Here is a 22696-nt window from a genome sequence, read left to right as displayed (position 1 = left end):
TTGATGGAGTAGAAATGCTTTTGTTTGTGGAGAGTGAATGTGAGACTAACAGGAGGTTTTTTTAGAATTCAGTCAATTAATTCTGTTAATATGAATTAATAACATTCAATAAGTTAATAATCTTACTTTAATCTTCAGAATTGAGTTCGTGTGTTAATGTTAATTAATGTGTTTTCTGTTGATGAGACCAGTTACCACGAAACAACCTGCTGAAACGGAGAGAATAAAGTTTTTATTTGCATTTCTTTCAGAATTATGGAATTAATTATTATTCATTTAAAAGAAGGCATAAAAGGCAGAACTATTGGTATCGGTATCGGATGATATCACTCTGAATAATCGGTTTTCGGTATCGGCTGAGAAATTTAGTATCGGTGCATCTCTAGTTATAACTGTATCACATACATACACATACATTATAAATATGTATACAAATATGTGTATGCATACATGAGAGACTGGACTCGTTGTATAGTCTAACCTGTAAAATGGTGAAGTTCTCCAAGACGCTGTTCATCATGTACTTTTCAGGCAGGTGCTTGAGCTTGTGGATGAAGTTGATCATATATTCACACATGGGCGAGCGGTGGATCCTGTACACACACTTTCCTCCTTCCACTCTTGCATACTCTGTCTGTCAATCAAATGCACATACAAGGAAATATGATCAACCCTTTGATAGGAAAAATTATATTGCCATGACTCTCTGCGGAAAAAGATATCTAAAACTCTGCATTTATGTGTAAAAGTTTGTTTAAAATTTTTTTTAAAAAAAGTAAATATTGATTAAAAAAAAAAGTAGATAATTCTATATCATTATCTACTGTGTATACTTATAAACATACTGGGGAGGCTTGTATGCTAATTACACAAATTTCTTTTTTTGAGTTGAAGATAGAGGAAGAAAAAAGAAGAAAAAAAACCCTCACCTCTACTTTCTCTACCACCTGCTTGCCAAATGAGCAGACTTTTGTGGAGACGGTGATGGTCATATTCTCAGTGCTGCAGTACTGGCTGCTGACGCCGTAGAAAGATCCAGGCCCATCCTGCATATCGCTGCTATTCAGATCCGCCTGAATCACAGAAGCAAAACAGATCAAGCCCTTTGCTTAATTCCTACCGTTATTTACATTTCTACAGGACTCGTTCTGATCATTCTTTCCAGCATGTGTACTGCTGAAACATACCTACCCAGAATTTGACAAGGAAAAAGGCATTTTGTGGGCCCTTTTCATACAGCTCTTTCAGCCCTCCCTTCTTCTCTGGGAATTTGTCGTAGATCTGCCGGATGTCCACTGCCTCTAACAGGGGATCGCTGTATGATGGGTTGGTCTGACCGATGTGTACAAACAAATGTTTGCTGTACTGTAAAAAGAAAATCAGAGCGTCATATTTGACTGGTCTTATACAAGTATGACACCACAAGGTGACAAAACAAAAAGTTTCTTACTCTGTCAGTTCAATTATTTGTACATTTTTAAAAATGCACAAAAAAAAATTATTACTGAAATAGAATAATGGGGTGACTTTCACCTTTGTCTAATTTTCTTATAAGGTAACATTTTAATTCAAATGACACAACATGCTGACACAGCTGAGGTCATGAGTTTACATACGCCTTGTTATGTTAATAATATATATATATATATATATATATATATATATATATATATATATATATATATATATATATATATATATTTAAAGAGAGGGCTCATAAAAATAGCATTTTAAAATTTTTAGTACTGCCCTGAAGAAGCTATTTCACATAACAGATGTTTACATATAGTCCACGAGACACAATAATAACTGAATTTACACAAATCAACCAGTTCAAGAGTTTACATACACTTCATTCTTAATACTGTGTGTCGTTACCTGGATGATCCACGACTGTGTTTATGTTTTGTGATAGTTGTTCATGAGTCCCTTGTTTGTCCTGAGCATTTAAACCGCCCACTGTTCTTCAGAAAAATCTTCCAAATCCTACACATTCTTTACTTTTCCGGCATCTTATGCAACAGTGGCTATGTGATGATGAGATCTGTCTTTTCACATTGAGGATGACTGAGGGACTCATACACAGCTATTACTAAAGGTGCAAACATTCACTGATGCTCAAGAAGGCAACACGATACATTAAGAGCCAAGGGGTATAAACTTTTGAACAGGAAGATGAGTGTAAATTATTTTGTTTATCATCAGATATTTTTATTTTTATTTTTTATTTAGTACTGCCCTTCAGAAGCTACAGAAGATATTAACATGTTTCCCAGGACACAAAATAATTATTAATTTATTCATGTATATGTAAACTCTTGAACTGGTTCATTAGTGTAAATTCAGTTATTATTGTGTTTTATGGACTATATATAAACATCTGTTATGTGAAATAGCTCATTCGGGGCAGGACTAAATAAAAAAAACTAAATGCAATTTTTATGATCCTTCTTAATTTATTTTTAATTATTAATATTTTGCAGATTCTGCAAGGCGTATATAAATTTATGACCTCAACTATATACACTGTGTAGTCACTCACAGTGTCCTGGTCTCTGGGAACCTCCATGAAGGCGGAGTACTCAAGCATGCGCAGCTTGGAGGAGGCAATGGTGCGGTCCTGCCAAACGGGCACTGCGGTGGCTGCTGGGGGCAGAGGGGGTGCCAAAGGCTCGTACGCTGGACACCGGGCAGAGAAGCGCACAGGTGAAATACAACACAAACATCCCATGCACACACTCAACCTATAGTTCTGTAGCAAAAAGTCTACCTGATATAGGAGGTGGAACAGGTCCGGATAGGTTTGTGTAGGTATGTACAAAAGGCTTGATGCTGTAGCAATAATAAATGTTGTATTGTTAGAAAATAGTGTCATTCTCAACATCTTGATTGCTATAGTGCACTTACTTAACTGCTGATGTCTTTTATTAAATTATAATGCATTTCCACAGAATCTCCAAACTCATTAAACCCATTTTGAAGTTATTTTATGCATAAGCTGGCCTTATTCTGAACTGACCCACACACTAATTACACACAGCTTTCTCAAATAAAACTCACTCCTGAGAGGTTCCAGGTTGTCCTGGGATTGGAGATGGCCAAAACTATAAAAAGCAGAAGAGAAAGCAGAATTTAAAAAGCAGAAAGTTAAAAGTAGTACATGGATGTTTAGTGTGTATGTGATCCAGGGCCTGGGGCCAAAGTGGGACTACTGACCCGAGGGGGGGGTGCATAGGGCGGCTGGGGCAGTGGAGGAAGCTGGCTCTTGATCAGATTTGGAGACACGATCTGGGCCGAGGACAGTGACGCCATATTCTGAAGAGCCTTGTCTTTGGATGCTTGATCCTGAGGATGAGCAGGTCACAGCAGACAGATGAGTATTACACACACACACACACACACACACACACACACACACACAGATCCCTCCGCTAATATTGGGACCCTTGGTAAATATGAGCTAAGAAGGCTGTGAAAAAAAATAGCTTTATTGCTTAACCTTTTGATCTTTTGCTTAAAAAAAAAAAAAGAAAGAAAGAAATCACAAAAATACTCTGCGCTCATGGATATCAAACAATTGCAAACACAGGTTTACCAAAAATAAATAAATAAATAAATAAATAAATAAATAAATATAGGTGTGCAACAATTATTGGCACCCTTCTTCTATAGGAGTCTCCCCCTATAATGCCTGATGAGGTTGGAGAATCCATGGCAAGGGATCTGAGACCATTCCTCCATACAGAATCTCTCCACATCCTTCTAATTTCGAGGTCCATGCTGGTGGACTCTCTTCTTCAGTTCAACTCCACAAGTCAGGGGACTGGGATGGTCATGGCAGGACCTTGATTTTATGGTCAGTAAACCATTTTTGTGTTGAGTTTGATGTATGTTTTGGATCATTATCCTGCTGGAAGATCCAACCATGGTCTATTTTAAGCTTTCTGGCAGAGGCAGTCAGGTTTTCATTTAATATCTGTTGATATTTGCTCGAGTCCATGATGCCATGTATCCTAACAAAATGTCCAGGTCCTCTGGCGGAAAACAGTCCCAAAACATTAAAGATCCACCACCATATTTAACCGTGGGCATGAGGTACGTTTCCATATAGCTACCTCTCTGTGTGGCCAAAACCAGCTCTGGTGATTATTACCAAAAAACTCTATTTTGGTTTCATCAGACCATAGAACCCGATCCCATTTGAAGTTCCAGTAGTGTCTGGCAAATTGAAGATGCTCAAGTTTGTTTTTGGATGAGAGTAGAGGTATTTTCTTGAAACCTTTCCAAAGTACTTGTGGTGATGTAGGTGACTTCGCATTGTAGTTTTGGAGACTTTCTGACCCCAAGAAACAACTAACTTCTGCAATTCTCCAGCTGTGATCCTTGGAGATTTTTTGGCCACTCGAACCATCCTCTTCACAGTTTGTTGAAACGATATAGACACACGTCCTCTTCCAGGTTGATTCATGACATTTCCATTTGACTGGAACTTCTTAATTATTGCCCTGATGGTGGAAATGGGCATTTTCAGTGCTTGTGCTATTTTCTTATAGCCACTTCCCATTTTGTAAAGCTCAACAACCTTTTTTTTTTAAAATTTTTTGAACAAAATATCAAAAAGTTAAACAATAAAAACAATTTTTCACAGCCTTCTTTGCTCATATTTACCAAAGGTGCCAATATTAGTGGAGGGAACTGTACACACATACATAAATGCATACACACAGCAAAGTTTGATATTCAGTGAAATAAAATAAAACTTTGCATTTGATTATGCAGGGCTTGGAACAATTCTACAGCTTGTTTATAGTCCATAACCCATAAAGTAAAAGCATCATAAACAAATAAATGCAGACAATTTCAGCTAGAATGCCAGAGAAGGAAATCAGAGAGCACACAAAGTATCAAAAAAATTTGTTAAAACAATGCAACCTATAAATTAAAGTGAAAAACAGTAAGAATAGTTTTAAATAGGAAAAAGCTAAATTAAAATTTATATATATACATATATATAATATATATATATATATTACACACACACACACACACACACACATATACATACACACACACACACCAGCCTGGTTGCATAAGTGTGCACACCCCTAAGCTAATGCTTAGTTGAAGCACCTTTAAATTATTTTATGATGGCATTCAATCTTTTTGGGTAAGAGTCTATCAGCATAGCATCACGGCTTGGTAATATTTTCCCCACTCTTTCTTGCGAAAACATTCTCTATCTGTCAAATTGTGAGGGCATCTCCTGTGTACAGCCCCCTTCAGGTTAGCCCACAGGTTTTTAGTAGTCTTCTGATCTGGGCTCTGGCTAGGCCATTCAAATACATTGATCTTTTGGTTAAGCCATTCCTTTGTTGATTTGGATGTCTGCCTTGGGTCATTGTCGTGCTAAAAGGTGAAATTCCTTTTCATCTTCAGTTTACTAGCAGACGCCTCAATGTTTGGCACTAAAATTGTCTGGTATTTGTAGCTATTCATGATTCCCTCCACCAAGATCCCTCCGCCCCAGTTCTGGCTGAAGAAAAGCAGCCTTAAAGTATGATGCTACCACCACCATGCTTTAACGTGGGTATGGTGTTCTATTGGTGATGTGCATCCAATATAATTTTCAGAATTATTATACCTTTTGAAATTTGTCTCATCAGATCATAACACATTTTCCCCATATGGTTTGGTGTGGTTTAGTTGAGTTTTTGTGAGAAAGGGCTTCCGTTTAGCCACCTTCCCACATAGCCCAGACATGTGAAGAATATGAGAGACTGCTGTCACATGCAGAAAGTAATCAGTACTTTGTCAGATATCTCAGCAGTCTCCCTGGTAAGTTTTTGTCTTGTCATTTTGTAAATATTGGAGGGACATCCTGTTCTTGCTACTGTGGCTAATACCACTTCTTGTTGATGGTCTTCACAATGTTCCACGGTACATCTAATATTTTGGGAATTCTTTTATAACCCTCTCTCTCTATCCCCGTTTGACAACTGAGATACCGTACAGACTTTGTAAGCTCTTTGAGGACCATGGCTTCAGCAGTCAATTGAAACCAAGATGATGTCAAGAAAATCTACAGAAACAGCTGTTCTTTATTTGGGGTTAATCGGAAAATAATTTAATTGATGGTAGTTGTATGATAATTACTTTTGAACACGAGATTGAATGTCATAGCGGCTTAGTGTTTAGCACACGTTTGCCTCACACCTCCGTGGTGGGGGTTCGAATCCTGCCTCCACCCTGTGTGCGTGGTGTTTGCATGTTCTCCCTGTGCTTCTGGGTTTCCTATGGGTACTCTGGTTTCTTCCCCCAGTCCAAAGACATGCATTGTAGGCTAAACTGTACATTTAGTGTGTAAATGGGTGTGTGAGTGTGATTATGCTCTGCAATGGGTTGGCACCCCATCCAGGGTGACCCCTGCCTTGTGCCCAGAGTTCCCTGGGACAGGCTCCAGACTCCCTGTGACCCTGTGTAGGATAAGCGGTACAGAAAATGGATAAATGGATGGATGAGTCATTCTGAAGAGAGCCACATCCCCAGTTATAAAAGTGTGTACACACTAATGCAACCTGGTTATTGTTCCCTAAACTGTTTCTGATTCTGTTTTTCACTTAATTTTTATACGTTGTAATTTAACAGTGAGGGTGGGAAAAGTTCGGATTTATCTTGGTTTAATTTTTTTTACCTCACAAAAACCTGACATTTTAACAGGGGTGTATAGACTTTTTATATCCACTGTATGTGTGTATGTATGTATATTATATATATATATATATATATATATATATATATATATATATATATATATATATATATATATATATATATATATTACATACACACAGGATACATGGATTAGCTTCATAATCTAGGTCGATTTGTTTATAGTGCTCCTCTGGGTTTCCCAAATATAGCAGAAAGAGGCGACAGGCAGAAAGCAGTTAGGAAAAGTGATCAACAGGTCAGCTCCTGAGCACACGCTGTGATACGAGGCCAACACAACGGTCAGGTCCATTGAGCGCCAATTTAACAGACTAATTTTATTTCTCCTACTAGTCTTTATTCAAAGCTAGTCAACCGGTTTCAAATCAACCTGCCTTAATTAAGAGTTGAATGTTGCTTCAATCAGGGCACATTTGTGGCATGCAGGCATTTTCAACAAGAACAGCTGCTTTTTGTTTACAAAATATACAACATAATACAGAAATCCAAGCTTCTGTATACATGTTTAGCATCTCTTACTATTTTCTAGATCAGAATTCACATAGCAAATGCCGGATAGTAGACAATGTCTAATTTCCCATTTATACCACACAAATCGTACGCATCACTCAAAGCAAACAGGTCATGAGACAAAAGTAAGCTGAAGCAGGGAATGCATGGATACTCGATGTCCAGTTATTATAAAAGAAGCTCTTAGAAACTGTATGTATTTAGAAAGGCGAGGCTGTGGAGAGCGGAAGAGCAGTGCTGGGCGTTAGGAGTGCTGTGCAGCGTGTGGTAAAGCCAAGAAAATGCACAAATATCCAAATCCACACTTACCAAGTTCATGGCCTGAATCAAAGAAAAGAAAGACCGTTAGTACAATATCCAGAGGAGTTATGATTTAGTGTGCTCTTTTAGCTGTGATTTTGGATTATTTCTCTCTCAGATATGATTAGATGTGCTTCTAATAATATGTGAGAGATGTCTGTTAACAGTGTATTCCCCAGCACAAAGACAGAAAAACAGTGGATGTCATTTTATAGAGGATAACTCTTTCTATAGCGGGTTCATTTTGAACTACTTGTGGGAAATCAGGCGCACATTATGCTCAACATGTTGAAATATCATTTAGAACTTTGTAGCTTTCAAACATAATACAAATACAATTTAAGGAGATAGGCATGTACTTTGGAAGAAAAACAGATTAATAAGCAATACAATTAGTATAAAGTCAGATAAAGGTGACCACTTTTAGGGCAGCTAAAAAGTGTGGATCCAATTAGCTGGAGAGCTAACAAACAAGATAATGTGTGTTCATGAAGAATCACACAACGTAACTTCCTCTGTCATCTGGATTCAGGTCTACTTTACCAGCGGAAAACCAAAGCAGCACGCCACTGAATGAATTATAATAACACAACGATACAACATACATATACTTTCTGTAGCTGGTAAACTATTGTCGGAGCTGATTTTTCCCCCTTAACCATCTCTGGTACATAACAAAACTCAACTTATAAAAAAAACTACCTGTCTGGATTGTTCTACGAGAGTTCGGGGTGTAAGTGGTCAGGGTGAAAGGTTGGATGGACATAGGGGCTCTGGGTGAAAAGAGCGCAAGGGTTAAAAGGTTAAAGAAACAGGGAGCCTCAGAAAGGCCTACAGGCAGAGAACATGGAGCCATCATGCACTTTTAAACTTAACTGCTACAAAGCAAGAGTCCTGAGCACTGAACTCCATTCACACCACTCCAACCTCCATCTAACACAGGCAGCCTTTGTTTTAAGAGGACTTTCACTGAACTCTTCGTTAGGGTTTGGTCAACCAACGGCACAATGGAATACGCGGTTCTATAAAGTAACGCTGTCTCCGATTTGTTAGTGCAAAGCCAAATGTTGCGAAGCCCCACCCCGCCCCACCCGCAAGAAAGCGCATACCTTCAGCTTTGACTGTATTTCGCGAGATTTTCTCCGGGCAAGAACCTGCAAATGGCTAGAAACCTGCAGAAGAGAAGAGCGATAGAGGGGGCAAGAGGAAAAAGACAGAGAGAGAGAGAGAGAGAGAGAGAGAGGGAAAGAGAGAGAAAAGAGAAGCCATAACCAAAGAGGAAAGAGACTGCTGTTTGCATGCTAGCCGTAGGGGGCTAGCAGGAGACACCTACCTTTATACCCGCTTGGAACTCGCGGACTTTCTTCCTTGCTAACACCTGTATGTGACTAGAGACCTAAGGGAGTGTAAAATGGTTTTAAATGGTTTCACACCCATGCAGATACATTTTGAAACAGAAAAACGCACACACAAACACAATCACGATTTACTAAGCACCTACCACAATCATGATTATGGGGTTGCAAACAAAAAAGGTGCTTGTCTACCTTTACAAATAATACAGGGCTTCTTTAAGTAAATATGTACAAATATAGAATATTAAATAAATAATAAATCAATCATTTAAATGTGTACATTATGATTGAAATTTGATTTATTTACGCGACACCATAAAATAAGAAATTAGTTGGGGGGGGGGGGGGGCTGGCGCGCTATTTAATTAAAAACGAAGTACCTGTTTCCTTGTGCGGGTTTTTCCTGTCCTCAGCTTAATGTACCTGGCGATGAGTTCATTACGGCCTGTGGAGACAGGGGAAGAACAATGATTGATTTATTTATTTAATACATTTTTTAAAGAGCCCTTATTTTTCCGTTCTTTTCAGTTCCACAAGATGGCAGTCAAAGTACAAGCTAGTTCAATACACGTGTGTGTACACACTCACTCTCTCTGTCTCTCTCAGAAAGCCTTGAAGCACTAATGAGGTGACATCCCACAAATAGAAAGTGAATAAAGTCAAGCTGGCTATATTTAAGTGGTGATTAACATTGCGCATCAGCCACATCTACATTGAGACGCTTTCAAAAACACTAACAAGATCGACGTTCAAAAAGTATAAGGATCAGTTATGTATGTTATGTGGTGCACCCACATAACATACAATGCACAACAAGAACATTAAATCAACAGGTCATTTATCTGTGTTCCATTAATTGCTTTACTACTAAACATGATTTAATGCTTTTAAATCTGGTCTGAACCACATCTTATCTGCCAGGTACTGGAAGTGTCCTCCCAACATCAATGTCTCAGAAAGACTGCCTGTGTTCTGCATACATGTCATTCTCAAGGTACAGAGCTCCTTTGTGTCCAGAGAGTTTTTACTATTTGCACTGCATACATTTTCCAGCTGAATAGTTCATCAGACAGATCTGTCTGAACAGTTGGGTGCATGTATAAGCGTGCGTGTGTGTTTGCATATACAGAGAGCAACAGGCTGTGTGTGCATACGCAGAGACCTCAAATACTGGCCAGAAAAATATATGGAGACGGCCACGCGGTCTTTATTTTCCCTGTGTTGCTTATAGCATTGAGAGCGGTTATTTCTGCATGCAGGAATGCATCCTGCATTACAGGAGGAAATTGGAAACCGTGGATCTGCTGGTGGTCTAACACCTGAGCCTGTCTTGTTTTATAACTCGTGTCCCGTCATTCTTCGATTGTCAGGATAAGGCACTGCTGGAAGCCTTACTTACATGCAAATCAATATCGTTCACTCATGTAAAACAGAACACCGACATAAAACCATCAGTATTACTTGCCTGTATTAGATTTTTAGGAATATATTTTGCGTCAATGAGTGTAAATCAGTCTAAATCATGATTAAAAATAATAAACTGACGTCGAACTTTCTGCTGATAAATGCTGCAGGATGAATATATTGCTCTGTTTATTGTTTCTATGGTGAGCTCCTTTGGACAGACTTTTAGCAAAATAACCAAATGTGAGATAAGCAGGCACACTGCTTACTACTAGGTCTGGCCAATGTTATGATATGTTAACAGTATTGTGGTAATACATGTTTTAATAACAGTGAGAGCTGATCATAAAATGCTTTTAGAAAAAGGTTTTATTTTCCCACCTTTTTAATGTCAAATCATTTACTGTAAATAAATGATTGATGCGTGATACATATAGCGTATCATATGAATGTCTTCAAATATCATGATATGTCATATCAACACCAATACTTTTCCTGTCACCCTTTCTCTCTTGCCCTGTGCCTCTCTCCTTCCCTCTCTCTCTCTCACTTGTTTGCTCTCTCTCTCTTTCGTTCTCGCTCGCTCTGACCATAAAAGTCAAGCAGTGTAGTTCTGAGCAGAGGAGGGACACAGAAAGAAGCTGCGAGAGAAAGCAAGACACACATGTACTGTGTTAGCCCTTCCCAGCCATATGCTACCCCCTCCTCCCCTCCCCCTACTGACACACCCGCATATGCCTCTGCCTCGCTCTCGCTGCCTCCGCATTCCTTACATTCCTCAGCGCCTGTCACATCTGCCCCACACAGCCTGACTGGATGAAGCAGGGCCAGGAACATGCGTGGAAAGAGAGGGAAAAAAAAAGAGGCAAACAGAATGAGAGGGAAAGAGAAAAATGGCTTCAATGTTTCTGCCAACAATGGGCAGCTGGAGTCCCCCACCCCAAATCCCTCTCAACAACGGACGCTTGCATCTGCTGTGGACAGTCCTCATTCAGTACCACTCCCCTTCCCCCCAAATCGCTCACTCTAACTGTCCAACTTTTCAAGTGTTGCTCTAAATCAGAATACTGTAAGCCACTCGAAAATCAGAATACTGCCAAGACACTCAACTAGTTTATGCATATATCTGAGAATTACTGTGAATCCTTAGCCTTGGTCCATGTCCAATATTATCAGGAAAGTAAAAACTGGTGAAAGTGAGAAAGATACGGAAATATACTCATTTTTAACTTCTATCATAGAGGGGAAAAGGGACAGCAACACTAGTCAGGTACCAGACAAGCAAGCCCATACAACATGTGCGTCAATGTGTAGGTGCGCGCGCGCACACACACAGAGTTGCTCTAGCTCTTTTAAACCGTCATTCTGTCACAGATTAATACTCTTTTGCCTGGTTTGGGACAAGGTTGGGGGCGGACACTTTAACCTTTCCTGTGCCAGAACACATCCAGCCAGCTTTTTAACTGCATGCCCCGTGGAAATTTCCACCTTTGCAGAGAAAAGGAATGCCTCCTCTGTTCCCTCCCTTACCTTTCTCCCCCTCTTTAACCTCACCGGTACTTTTTTTTAAAAAAAATTTACCCTATGTTGCCTATCAAACATATCTACAGTTCTAAATGTCTAAATCGTCAGATAAGCTACCTCCCTTCACACAACATTCGGGCCCTGCTCAACCTGTTTCCCTGAAGGGAAGGTCCCATCTCTTTCCTCCCTAGAGTGCTGGACCGAAATACACATGGTTTGACCAAACCCAGATAGAGAGCAAGTATCTAGACAGCAGAACCAGACTGGCTGCATTTCTGCCAGTTAACTGCGCCCTGAGCCACTCTCCAAAGTAAAACAGCAACTCTTCGTAAGAGAGAGGAGACGAAAAAGCAAGTCTGGCTAACCTATAACACAGTCTCCTTTTCAGTTAACAGAGTTAAGCACAGTTTTGGGAATAAACTGAAAACCCACTGTATCTATTCAAGCAAACAAGTTCTCACCCATTGTGTAGCCCTGAAAGTCAATAAGGACTTCCATTTGTGAAAAAATAGACTGAGCAACACTAAATAAAAAAAAACACAACAACAACAACTGCCCCCCAATGATGACTGACCATGGCAGCAATACCAGGGCAGAAGCAGTCGACATGCCTTTGGCCTCACGTCAGCGGTGGAATTAGGAATGCTGAGCTCATCCCACTCGTGAGAGGACTTCTTCAGTGGCAGGGCCTTTGGCCTCACATGACTGAGTGTAAGAGGAGAAGGCATTTACAGCTATGGAAAAGAGCAAGCGCTCGAGATAGCCGCAGGGGGTCCTGACTGCTCACTAGCCAAAAGAAATGGTAAGAGCAAGTGCAAAGGTCAGAAATTGTGGTGAATGTTTGTTTTCAAAGTATATTTACATGCGAAATTGCAAGACATTTCTTTAATAAGGAACAAACACTACTTGCATGGGAATCAGCTTTTGTAGCAGTACCAGAGAAAGTGAACATTCCTTAGTGCCACAGTTTGTTGTTTCCATTTATTCAGGAACATTTACACACGTTATTGACACAAGATCAAATATTAGAAAGGCAGCAGATTTTAGGTGATGGTAGATATGACATTTAATGAGGTCAAGCCGCACATGCTGAAACTGCGTTACCACCTCACTTCACAAACGAATTAAGAAATCTTTTAAATCAAGAAAAGCACCTATTGAGATAGAACAAGCTTTTACCGAATAAGCAGTAGCACATAAAAATCAGGGTCTTGAGATTTACTGACCCAGTGCTATGAACTACAGGCCTGTGGTTGGAACAAAAGTTCCCAGGAAAATACTATGACCCCACAAATGGAAACATTGTTGAGTCATAAATCAAACGGTAAAGTTAAACATTGTAGATTCAGTGAACCAGATGGACAGATGGCCATGCCTGCTTGCACAGAATAGATCCAGACCCAGATCCACACACAGGGATAATTATTCAAAATAAATCAAAGCATTTTTTAAATAGAATTATGTGATTTTTTTTTTTTTTTTTAAATATACAGTGGTGTCCAAAAGTACAAAAAGTGTAAAAGTAAATGTTCATATTTTGCATTCTTTTTTAATTTAACACAATTTCCATTCAATTATTACATTCAAAAATGATATTACTGACAACAACTTGAGTGGAAAATAGAACCTCTCAAATATTTAAATGAAATTCAGAGTTTCTCAGTACTTGCACTCGAGCTGGCATGGATGCCACAAGTTTGCGCAAAACCTTATGATCCGTTTTAAATCAAATCCATCAGATGTGGTCCGAACACATGCTTAACAGAAGAGATTAGGCATGAGGAAAATCTGACCTTTTGTACAAAGCAGTTAACATTATCAATATCACAATTTTCCTTACATTTCTATCAGGACCTCAAAAATAGTGCAGAATCCTGAATGTTAAATATTCAAGATATTGAACATTTATTTTCTTTGCTTTAAATATTACAAAGAAATTCTAAAACCTTCTGAAACTCCCAGATTTTCAATGTGGTCTCAGACTTTTGGACCCCACTGTATCTTGCTCTGAATCACAGTGTATTCTGGGGACTGCTCACATTTTTTTTTTTTAACCAATGAGACAAAATTAAATGAGACAATTGGAAATGGAAGATGGAAATTTGCATAAGAATGCTGGTTGGCTGCTTAAATCTAAATTGTATTAATAAAATCATATATAACAGCTATTATTATTATACAACAGCTATTATTATAGTCTTACAACTCAGTTTTATTTAATTTTTTTAATAACATTTTAGTCAAATGACAGCATACTCATGCTTCATCTGGCTAAAGTGATTTTCAGTCCTGAGTCATTATTTTTCAGTACCGAAGTGTCATCATCGGTTTAACTACTTTAGTAGTTTTATCTTATGATGATGAGTTTCCATGGCCATCTAAAATGTGAGTCTTTCCCCCCTATTACTAAAGGTTTTCCAATTTAGCCGAATCCACGAGAACCTGAAAAGTGACTTTGGGAAACTGAGCTCGGATCATTCGCCACATCTTTGGAAAACAGGTGTGCCTCTAAAAATAGAAATACAATCATCATAAATTATATTAAAAACAGAACCGGGCCATGTCATTTCCAGACAGCACATAAGGGAAACCCTCCGTGTAACTGAAACAGAAGCAGTGCTGGAAAAATGCTAACAATGGAATCGTCACAATGGCATTTCTTCTGGCACTGGCTTTATGTACTGTGTGTCCTTAACAGTAAAGATCAAAGGAGTTCATTGTAACTGAATATGTACAGATAAAAATAAAGGATGGTATACTGGATGTAGTGTAATGTATGTGTGAAAGGACTGACCAAACGGACACTTATTTCATGTGATCAATTTGACAACTACGGAAAATGTGAGGGGTTTTTTTTCTCTTAAAGAAAAAATGCAGAAAAAACAGACAAATATGCAGAATATTCTAATGTCCAAGTGAATGAGTGTTACCAAGATGGAACTCATTAGAAAATGTCTACCAATGTACAAAAATGTAGTTCTGACTAGTAATCAGTCTATTTTTGAATAGAAGGTGTGTTCGTGCGCGTATACACGTGTGTGTGCCTACGTGCGTGCATATGTATGTATGTATGTGTGTGTGTGTGTGTGTGAGAGAGAGAGAGAGAGAGAGAGAGAGAGAGAGAGAGAGAGAGAGATATTAAGGAAGATGTTGAGAGAGGGAAACAGAAAGAGAATTTGTTAAAAAAAAAAAAAAAACAAGCTGTGATTGAGCAAGACAAACAGAGCTGGTTTTGCCACTTTTCTCAACTCTGGGAATGAGGAGAGACAGAAACAAAGAGAGTGTAAAAGAAAGAGAAAACCTAAACTAACTAGGAAGTAGAGTTGTTAATGATCTTAGATAATAAAACAAACCAGTTTGGGGGGGCAAAAAAAAAAAAAAGACAAGCAGGAGAAAATTGATCATGGTGTTTTTGCTCTACCGGAGAAACCTGTCTGAAGCCTGGCCTTCTCATCCCCAACTCAGGGCAAGTGGAGGCCTGTTCAGTACTGCACTGTGAAAAACACAACTGCTGGCTATGATCTGTATGTGTGTATGGCCTATATCCTTTTCTTGAACCAAATCAGAATTAAATATTTTAAACACATTCAATATGTCTGATATGATTCAATGTTAAATATGTTCAAAGAGCCAAAATTTCATATATACATATTATTACAACAATCTTCAAAAGATAAACATTTAATTATTTAAATACAATTAAAATAAGTTTTTATTTAACATCATTTTAATTAGGTAAGTTGCAATTATCATTATTAACTATGGAAACAATGTCTTTTGCATAACTGATAAAATCTTCTGAAAGAACAGGTGTGACTGACAGGGCATGAAAAATACACCCTGTGTGCGTGCACATGTGTGTGTGTGCATGTGTTTAGAGGGACAGAGTATAATAACAAATGGAGGTCTGCTGTCTGTTTCATCACTCCAGTTATACAAGCATGTACAATATTATAACCTTCAGGTCTGTCCAATCCAGCTCTCTCTATCTCTCTCTGTATTTGTAAACACCCACAAACCACCAGTCAAATGTTTTCCCCTCACACACAATCTGAACCATACAAATCCCTGTAATGTTCGAAAATCTGTCATATGCATACTTGTGACCAGCAATTTGTTTCTATAATGATAATTTTTTAAAAATCTATAATCAGGCTCACCAAATGAGTGTTGGTCAGGTAAATTGCCTACAATTGGGGGGCCACCATTTGCTCTGGTGGTAGAAGTATAAATGACTACTAATGGAGTTCCTGAAAATGAAGAAAAAACATCTCCATAAATCAAAAGGTATGGGCAGTACTGTGCAAATGTCTCAAGCACATGCAAAGAAATGCATCAAAGCAAAGATGCCTTCAAAAATAAGGAATTAAATGTTTCCACAAAAAAAAAAGAGCATAAAGGGTAATAAACTAAACAAAGTCAATATTTGATGTGACGGCCCTTTGTATTCTCAGGTGTAACTTGTGCAGTTTTAGAAGAACATTGGCTGATAAGTTTTACTGAGCATCTGTAATGTTTGGAAATCTAAAATGTTTTTGTACTGACTCAATAATGCAGTCCTAAAACAAACATCGGCACCAAAATTTGTACTTAAAAAAAAAAAAATGATTTGGGTGTACAGTACTGAATACATCATCAAATGTAAGCTTGTTTAATACTAGAATGCTCCTTTGTCAATCAACAGTTAGAATGACAAGAGCTTTAGCTAAAAAGATTTCAAATGTGCTTGAATCAGTTAAAATGCATTTCACTGTGCTGGGTACAGAACTTTTCCACACAGATAAAGCTCATGTTGGTATATGGATTAAAAAAAAAATAAAAAAAAATAGGACACACTTTTTTCCCCTCCAGTGTAATCACTGTATTTGAACTTAATATCTCGACCTATTCCACATCTAACCACAAAATCAGCAATCATCCCGTGTGCAGTTTCAAAAAGCAGTTTGTTTCTTTAGAGGTGCTGTAGTTCGTATTGATAAATAACAAAATATGGTCACAGTGAATAACAATAATAACAGTAACCTAACCTACTACAGCTCCTTCTGTCCCCTGGCTCTTTCGAGGACACATTAGTGAACAAACACAACTATTGGATTTTGGCTACATTTTAGGCACGAGGAGGCCAGACAAGTTATTAGGACGCAATTACGGTGGACAAATATAAACAGTACTCATTGTCATTTTATTGTAATGTATGTCTAATAAGAATAAAAATAATCGACATTTAAAGAAGTGGCACTTGAAGCACACATACCATACATCTTTCCCTCATCGGAGAGGATGATCTTGCGACGGCCGCAGGGTGGGTAGATGGCGAGTGCCTCCTGGAAACTCTGCTCAATATCAGGGCTCCATACACCCTCTGCATCACTGTCCATTGTCTTATCGAGCTCATCGCCGCCGTCTTCCAGCCCCTGCTGAGGGCTCCCGTTCGCACTCCACTCGTTTGACGCAATGGTGCCGGCTCTGATCGGGCCCAGCCACGAGCCCACACACTATTCTGGGACTGCAAAAGAGGGAGAGGGAGAGATCACTGTTAATAAATCACTGTTCCTATAAAACTACATATAGGCTGATCAATAACTTATTTTTTTAAAAAAACAAACAAAAAAAAAACATAAAATAAACTAAACACACAAACAATGTCAGGTTGCAAACACAGTTACCCGGTCCGAAGACGTCTTGTAAGTCAAATTTAAAGTGCTGCAAAAGTCATCAAATTAGCAGGCATTACTTTTTATTTCTAATTCGCTCATAAAATGGCGTGTATAAAGAACCATATCCTGACTGTGACTTCCTCAAGGCTAACGCCCCTCCAAATGACAAACGAATTTCTGACATTATATAAAACCCCTTTTAAAAAGGTCTCAATAATCAGGCCAGGCCTGAAAGAATTCTTGCGGTCGGGAGAGAGTGGTCCAATGTGGCTGTCGGAACGTCTGAAACTGGTTAAGAGATCTTAAGTGTTTTTCAGGCTGCTTCTCTTTGCGTGGTATTGTTCCCGAAGACTCAGGTCCCAGGAGTGACTATTATACCCACATAATTCATTCTTTTATTTCACTTTCTGCTGATGTTGACTAAAATACACAGCTTGGGTAAATACGGCTGACTCGACACGTGACCTTCCTGGGGGGATACTTGAAGCGCTCTGGTTACGGCCACGCTGAAAGAATAAGCTTTGCTTGGCAGGCTGAGAGCGTGAATGAGCAAAACAACCAAAAAACCGAGAGCGCGTCTGGAATGGGAGCAGTCTAACTGCAAATGCAGGCTATGATGTGGTCAAAAATTTTGGGCAGATTAATTAGTGAAACTGCAAGCTGCTTCCAAGGCATAATAAGGTCTATGGGAAAGGAGACTGTTCATTAACTCGATGTCCGATTTGATGTGTAACAGAAGTCGCTGTATGTTATACAAACATACGCAAAACTGGCTATCTTAAAAAGGGAAAAAGGTCAAGCAGAGGTGAAGGATTAAACATGACTTGGATCTTATCATCATTGTTATAGGTTGTGAGCCTAATATTTGGTGATCAAAGCAATGCGAAAATGAACTGAGCCTAATGGGGATGATTACGCAGCGCAGATGTGTGAGGGCTAAAGGAGACTTGTGAGGGGGTAAAAAGGGTTACTTGTTTTCCTTTGAAGGCCAAAATTTGGCTTGCTGAAAAAATTGAGTTAAACCTGAGCCCTTTGGGCCGACACTAGAGCGATAGTGCTAAACATCCAGACTGATTTCTGGCAGAACTGACACGCTGCCTTTCAGCAGCCAAGCGTATGCATAAATATATAACTATACATACACAGCCATGAACAGACCGATGGATATACTGGAGTACTTAACTCCTAAGGAACCTGGAAAGTCCTAAAAAGACAAGTGTAAAGTACCCTGCTTCAGGTAAAAAGTTATATGATGTACCATTATTATGCTATGGTTGTACACACCATTAAACATAGACAAGCATTAAACATTAGTGTAATTTGTGTCACCTTAGGCTCAGATATTCTTGAAAATAACTTCAGTCACTATGTGTGTTGGTGGGGGAGATGATAAGCGCGCATGTAGAAAGAGAGTCTGCTCTATTGGAGAGTTGGGCTTAAATTCCAGACATCTCCTTATTAAGGAATCACAGCAAGGGCTCTCTCTCTCTCTCATGTGTCAACTGAGCTCCCTCTCTGCCCTCTTCCCCACCCCAGCTCAGCCGCCCCACGCTCTCAAGCACTCTGCCCAAATAAGGAGAGGAGAGCATGGGATGAGGGGAGGGGAGTACAGAGAGGGAAGGAGGAGTGTGTGTATATGTGTGTGTGTGTGTGTGTGTGTGTGTGTGTTGTGTGGGCTGGGGGTTGGTGTAGAAGGAGGGGAGGCGAACGGTGGAGTGACCAATTTAGGCGTCCGCTTCGGGGGTCTGGAAAACAGTGGGAACGACAGCAGCGCCCAAAGAGTTGCTAAAGAGTTGCACTGAAACTAAAGCTAGTGTTGGGCTTACAGGCAGGAGAACAGCTACAAATTCATTAAAGAACACTGAAAAACTTTGCTATGAAACAATAATGATGAAACGGCTTAAAAATGTTTAATGGCTTTTAGTAGCACATGGCTGAACCTCTTTACTCGACTTAAAGCAGCATTTTGAAACATTAGCCTGTATGACGTGGAATGTTGTTACTAAATATATAAACTGAGAATTGAAGGCTGACAAACACAGATGGAGGTAAAACCTCAGTCCTCCTTAACATCTGGAGAAATCAGAAACACTGCAGCTTTCATCAAATTATCTTCCCCTCAAGGCTCAAAAGACCTTTGGCATTATATGGCACAGCAAGAGTATTGTGAGTGAGGCACTATTCCAAAGTGCACTTCTTTAACACACACACAAATTTCATTTTCCAGGCAGACAGCTGAGATATTATAGCACTTGACTGAATGAAACAGCACACCATTCACACTTGGTAGTAACATCCATCTCAGGTGACTGGACCAAAGGTGGACAGCGCAAAGTACCGGTGTGAATGGAATCAAATGCGCCTTATGATCTAATCCCTCAGACCACTTCCTGAGGTTCACATTTGTAGGTTTGCATTCACAGTACAACTATTCAGTCACACTGGTGATACTTTGAACTGTTCAGATATGTAACAGTTAAAAAAAAAAATTCCCCCCAGTCTTGGGCATTTTGCATACATTATGTTTATTGAATCCTTAAATATGAAGATTGGGAACGCATCACTTGGTCTTTTTATCAATCTTTAACTATCTTGTGTCAGTAAACTTATTTCAGTGCTCACCATAGCCTCAGATTCCAGTTCTTGGCTGATAAGAGTGGAACCCAATGTAGTCTTCTGCTGTTGTACTGTATCTGAATAACTTTAAAGTTCGATGTGTTGCACATTCTAACATGCTTTTCTGCTCACCACGGTTGTAAAGAGTGGTTATTTGAGTTATCGTAGAGTTCCTGACAGTTTGAACCAGTCTGGCTATTCTGCATTTACCTCTCTCATCAACGAGGCCATTTCCAACCACACAACTGTTCCTATTAAAATGGCCAGTGAGTGTATGTAATAATACGAGATGATTTAGCACGCTGGTGAAAACCTAGCCTGTGAAGAAAATGACATGTTTTAATACTGCTTTAGTAAGGAAAAACGGTCTGTATGATGTTACGTTTTAACAGGATGACTCATTTTGCAATGATGGTCTAGACGGGCTTTAAAAATGAATCGGGTTTGGAAGAGGAAGATTTTGAGATTGGCAGTATACAGTATTTACCCATCAGATGGCACTGTTGAAGGAAACGTTATTATACGATTAAGTAGTATTCGCTACATAAAAGCTGTAGGCCACACAAATGACCAGAAAGCATGCAGTTTGATTTCCAGACATGAGCTTGAAACTGCTGTCAGTTGCGTTCGACATGCACCACAAACACAAAATGCATAGCTTCAATGCATTACATTATTCATTTATATCTGACCGTTGATAATACATTTGATTTTATAGCCTTTTACACTGTGGTCAAGTTCATCAGAGTTGTGTTTTTGTTTGAATATTTTAAATCAACCGCTCTGAGCACCCAACACTTGAATTAGGGATTGACAGCCAAACGCTAAATATAAGCACTTTGTTCGAGTCCTTATTTGGTATTGGCTCTGGTGGCATCAGGTTGCTTTTGGCAGGTTTGGAGACTCATTGAAGATATGTGAAGAATAGGTGTGAACAGCTGTCAATTTCATATGCCCACTTGATTGTGCCTATAGTTTGAGTGTAAGAAATACAGTATAATACAGTCCATACAGGATTTTGCTGAGGTTTTTTTTTGGTGATTATTGCGTCCAAAATACTTGATTTTGCTACGGCTTTTTTCAAAATTTGCGATGCAATTTCCGGATTTTTTGTGCTTGTTTGCGGAAAACTACTTGAATTGGCAAAACTGCAATTGCATGAAATTGTTTTGTACTGTTTTTCACAGCGGTGTTTGTTGGTAAATGAGACCTTTTAGCCGTATTCATGTTTGAGGCATGTGAAACGAAAGGGGCTTTGGCTGAATGTGTGTTCTGATGACGTCACATGACGCGTCTTGGCCCAAAATCTGCTGTAATTTTGAAAAATTGCAAGCTCCTCCGAATATTGCGGCTCTTCCTTGATTTTGGGTAATTTCTGCAATCGCAAAATCACAAAATCCTGGAGGGACTGATAGGATCCCCCAAGAAGGGTGTTAATACAGAGTCTGAATGGCCTCTGGTGTCGCACAGGGCAAGCTGTGGTGTTACAGATGCCTTAGTATATAATGTTTACGAAGCCTCATGTGTAACAGGAACATACAGGCATACAAATTCGTTCAAACAGCAGCTAGTACAAACTTGGCAACCCGTGTTGATGAGGAGTATTGTCTACTTTTGCTTTTCATTTAGACTAACGTACACATCTACCGCTTTATCCTTTTTCAGGGTCACGGGGAAGATGGATGGATGGATGGACGTACACATAACACAGTCAGAGTTCTGTCCCTCTACTTAAATTGATATATGTCCGTCCCATATGCTGAATGCTCAGACAAATGGATACGAATCAGTGTCCTCTTCCTTCTACGGGATGCTGTGATATGAAATTCGTGTGCAAAATCTTTAGTGAGAGTTCATAGTGGGAAACCCTTTGTCACAGGTCTCTTCTGGGAATGGTGGGAATGATGGCTGACGGAGGCTCAGCTGGGTGTTTTCATGTTTGACCCACAAACAGGAGATGAAGTGTGAATGACTCGCACAGCTACAATGATAAAGATTCACATGGATTTCATCTGGGCTTGCAGGAAACAGTGACATGAGTCAGTAATGCTTTTGCCTTTCACACAATGCGGACAAAGCAAGAAAATAAAGTAGGTAGTTATCCATGTTATCCGAAGTACACGTAGTGTGAGAGTTTAAAAAGGGAAACAAAGAGAGCAATCTTTGGAAAGATACCATTAAACCACTTCACCATTTATCAAAAAAATGTGACTAAGATCTAGCTTTACAGCGAACTTAAGGGTCTTAAGTTTTGTTTTTTGTCTCTCAATGAGTCATCTTGCGAAATTCAGGGAGTCCTCAAACTGTTGACAGAGTGAGGGGACTTTCCAGTGCAAACAGATGATTCCACTCATCGAGTGAGCTCACGGCCCATCTGTAAGTTAGTTTTCCCCGATGGGCCACTTTTTTGGCGGGAAAACACTTGAGAAAAGGATTATATGCAGAATGGAGATTGTTATATACTTCTGTCATTAAAAGAGGAGCCGTGCTGCAAACAACCCTATACATAAAAAAAAAAATTTATCTATTCTCCTCTGTAACTTAACATGTGGAATCCAAACCTCAGAGAGAGGACAGCAGTTATGGGAGCGTGGGAGTCAT

General features: G+C 39.2%; 1 protein-coding gene across 3 annotated transcripts in view; it reads right to left on the bottom strand.

Moving 5' to 3' along the window:
* The window catches only part of tead3b (TEA domain family member 3 b), a 36241-nt gene that overhangs the window by 4769 nt on the left and 8776 nt on the right, over window positions 1-22696 (bottom strand). The window contains exons 3-13 of one of the 3 annotated variants that reach the window (XM_053636193.1): window positions 17077-17328; window positions 9275-9339; window positions 8873-8935; window positions 8649-8711; window positions 3217-3345; window positions 3061-3104; window positions 2771-2832; window positions 2543-2679; window positions 1192-1365; window positions 930-1073; window positions 482-634 (exon numbers count right to left, since the gene is read on the bottom strand). In XM_053636193.1, the coding sequence (XP_053492168.1) occupies window positions 482-634; window positions 930-1073; window positions 1192-1365; window positions 2543-2679; window positions 2771-2832; window positions 3061-3104; window positions 3217-3345; window positions 8649-8711; window positions 8873-8935; window positions 9275-9339; window positions 17077-17200 (1158 nt within the window). In that variant the 5' untranslated portion in view covers window positions 17201-17328. Of the gene's footprint in view, window positions 1-481; window positions 635-929; window positions 1074-1191; window positions 1366-2542; window positions 2680-2770; window positions 2833-3060; window positions 3105-3216; window positions 3346-7548; window positions 7561-8648; window positions 8712-8872; window positions 8936-9274; window positions 9340-17076; window positions 17329-22696 lie in introns of all 3 variants that reach the window. The other 2 variants (XM_053636194.1, XM_053636195.1) reach the window with 2 other exon arrangements.

Source organism: Ictalurus furcatus, chromosome 11 (genome assembly GCF_023375685.1).
Source record: "Ictalurus furcatus strain D&B chromosome 11, Billie_1.0, whole genome shotgun sequence".
Lineage (NCBI taxonomy): Eukaryota > Metazoa > Chordata > Actinopteri > Siluriformes > Ictaluridae > Ictalurus > Ictalurus furcatus.
Note: the sequence above shows the minus strand (reverse complement) of the source record. Positions and strands in the feature narration are given on the sequence as shown.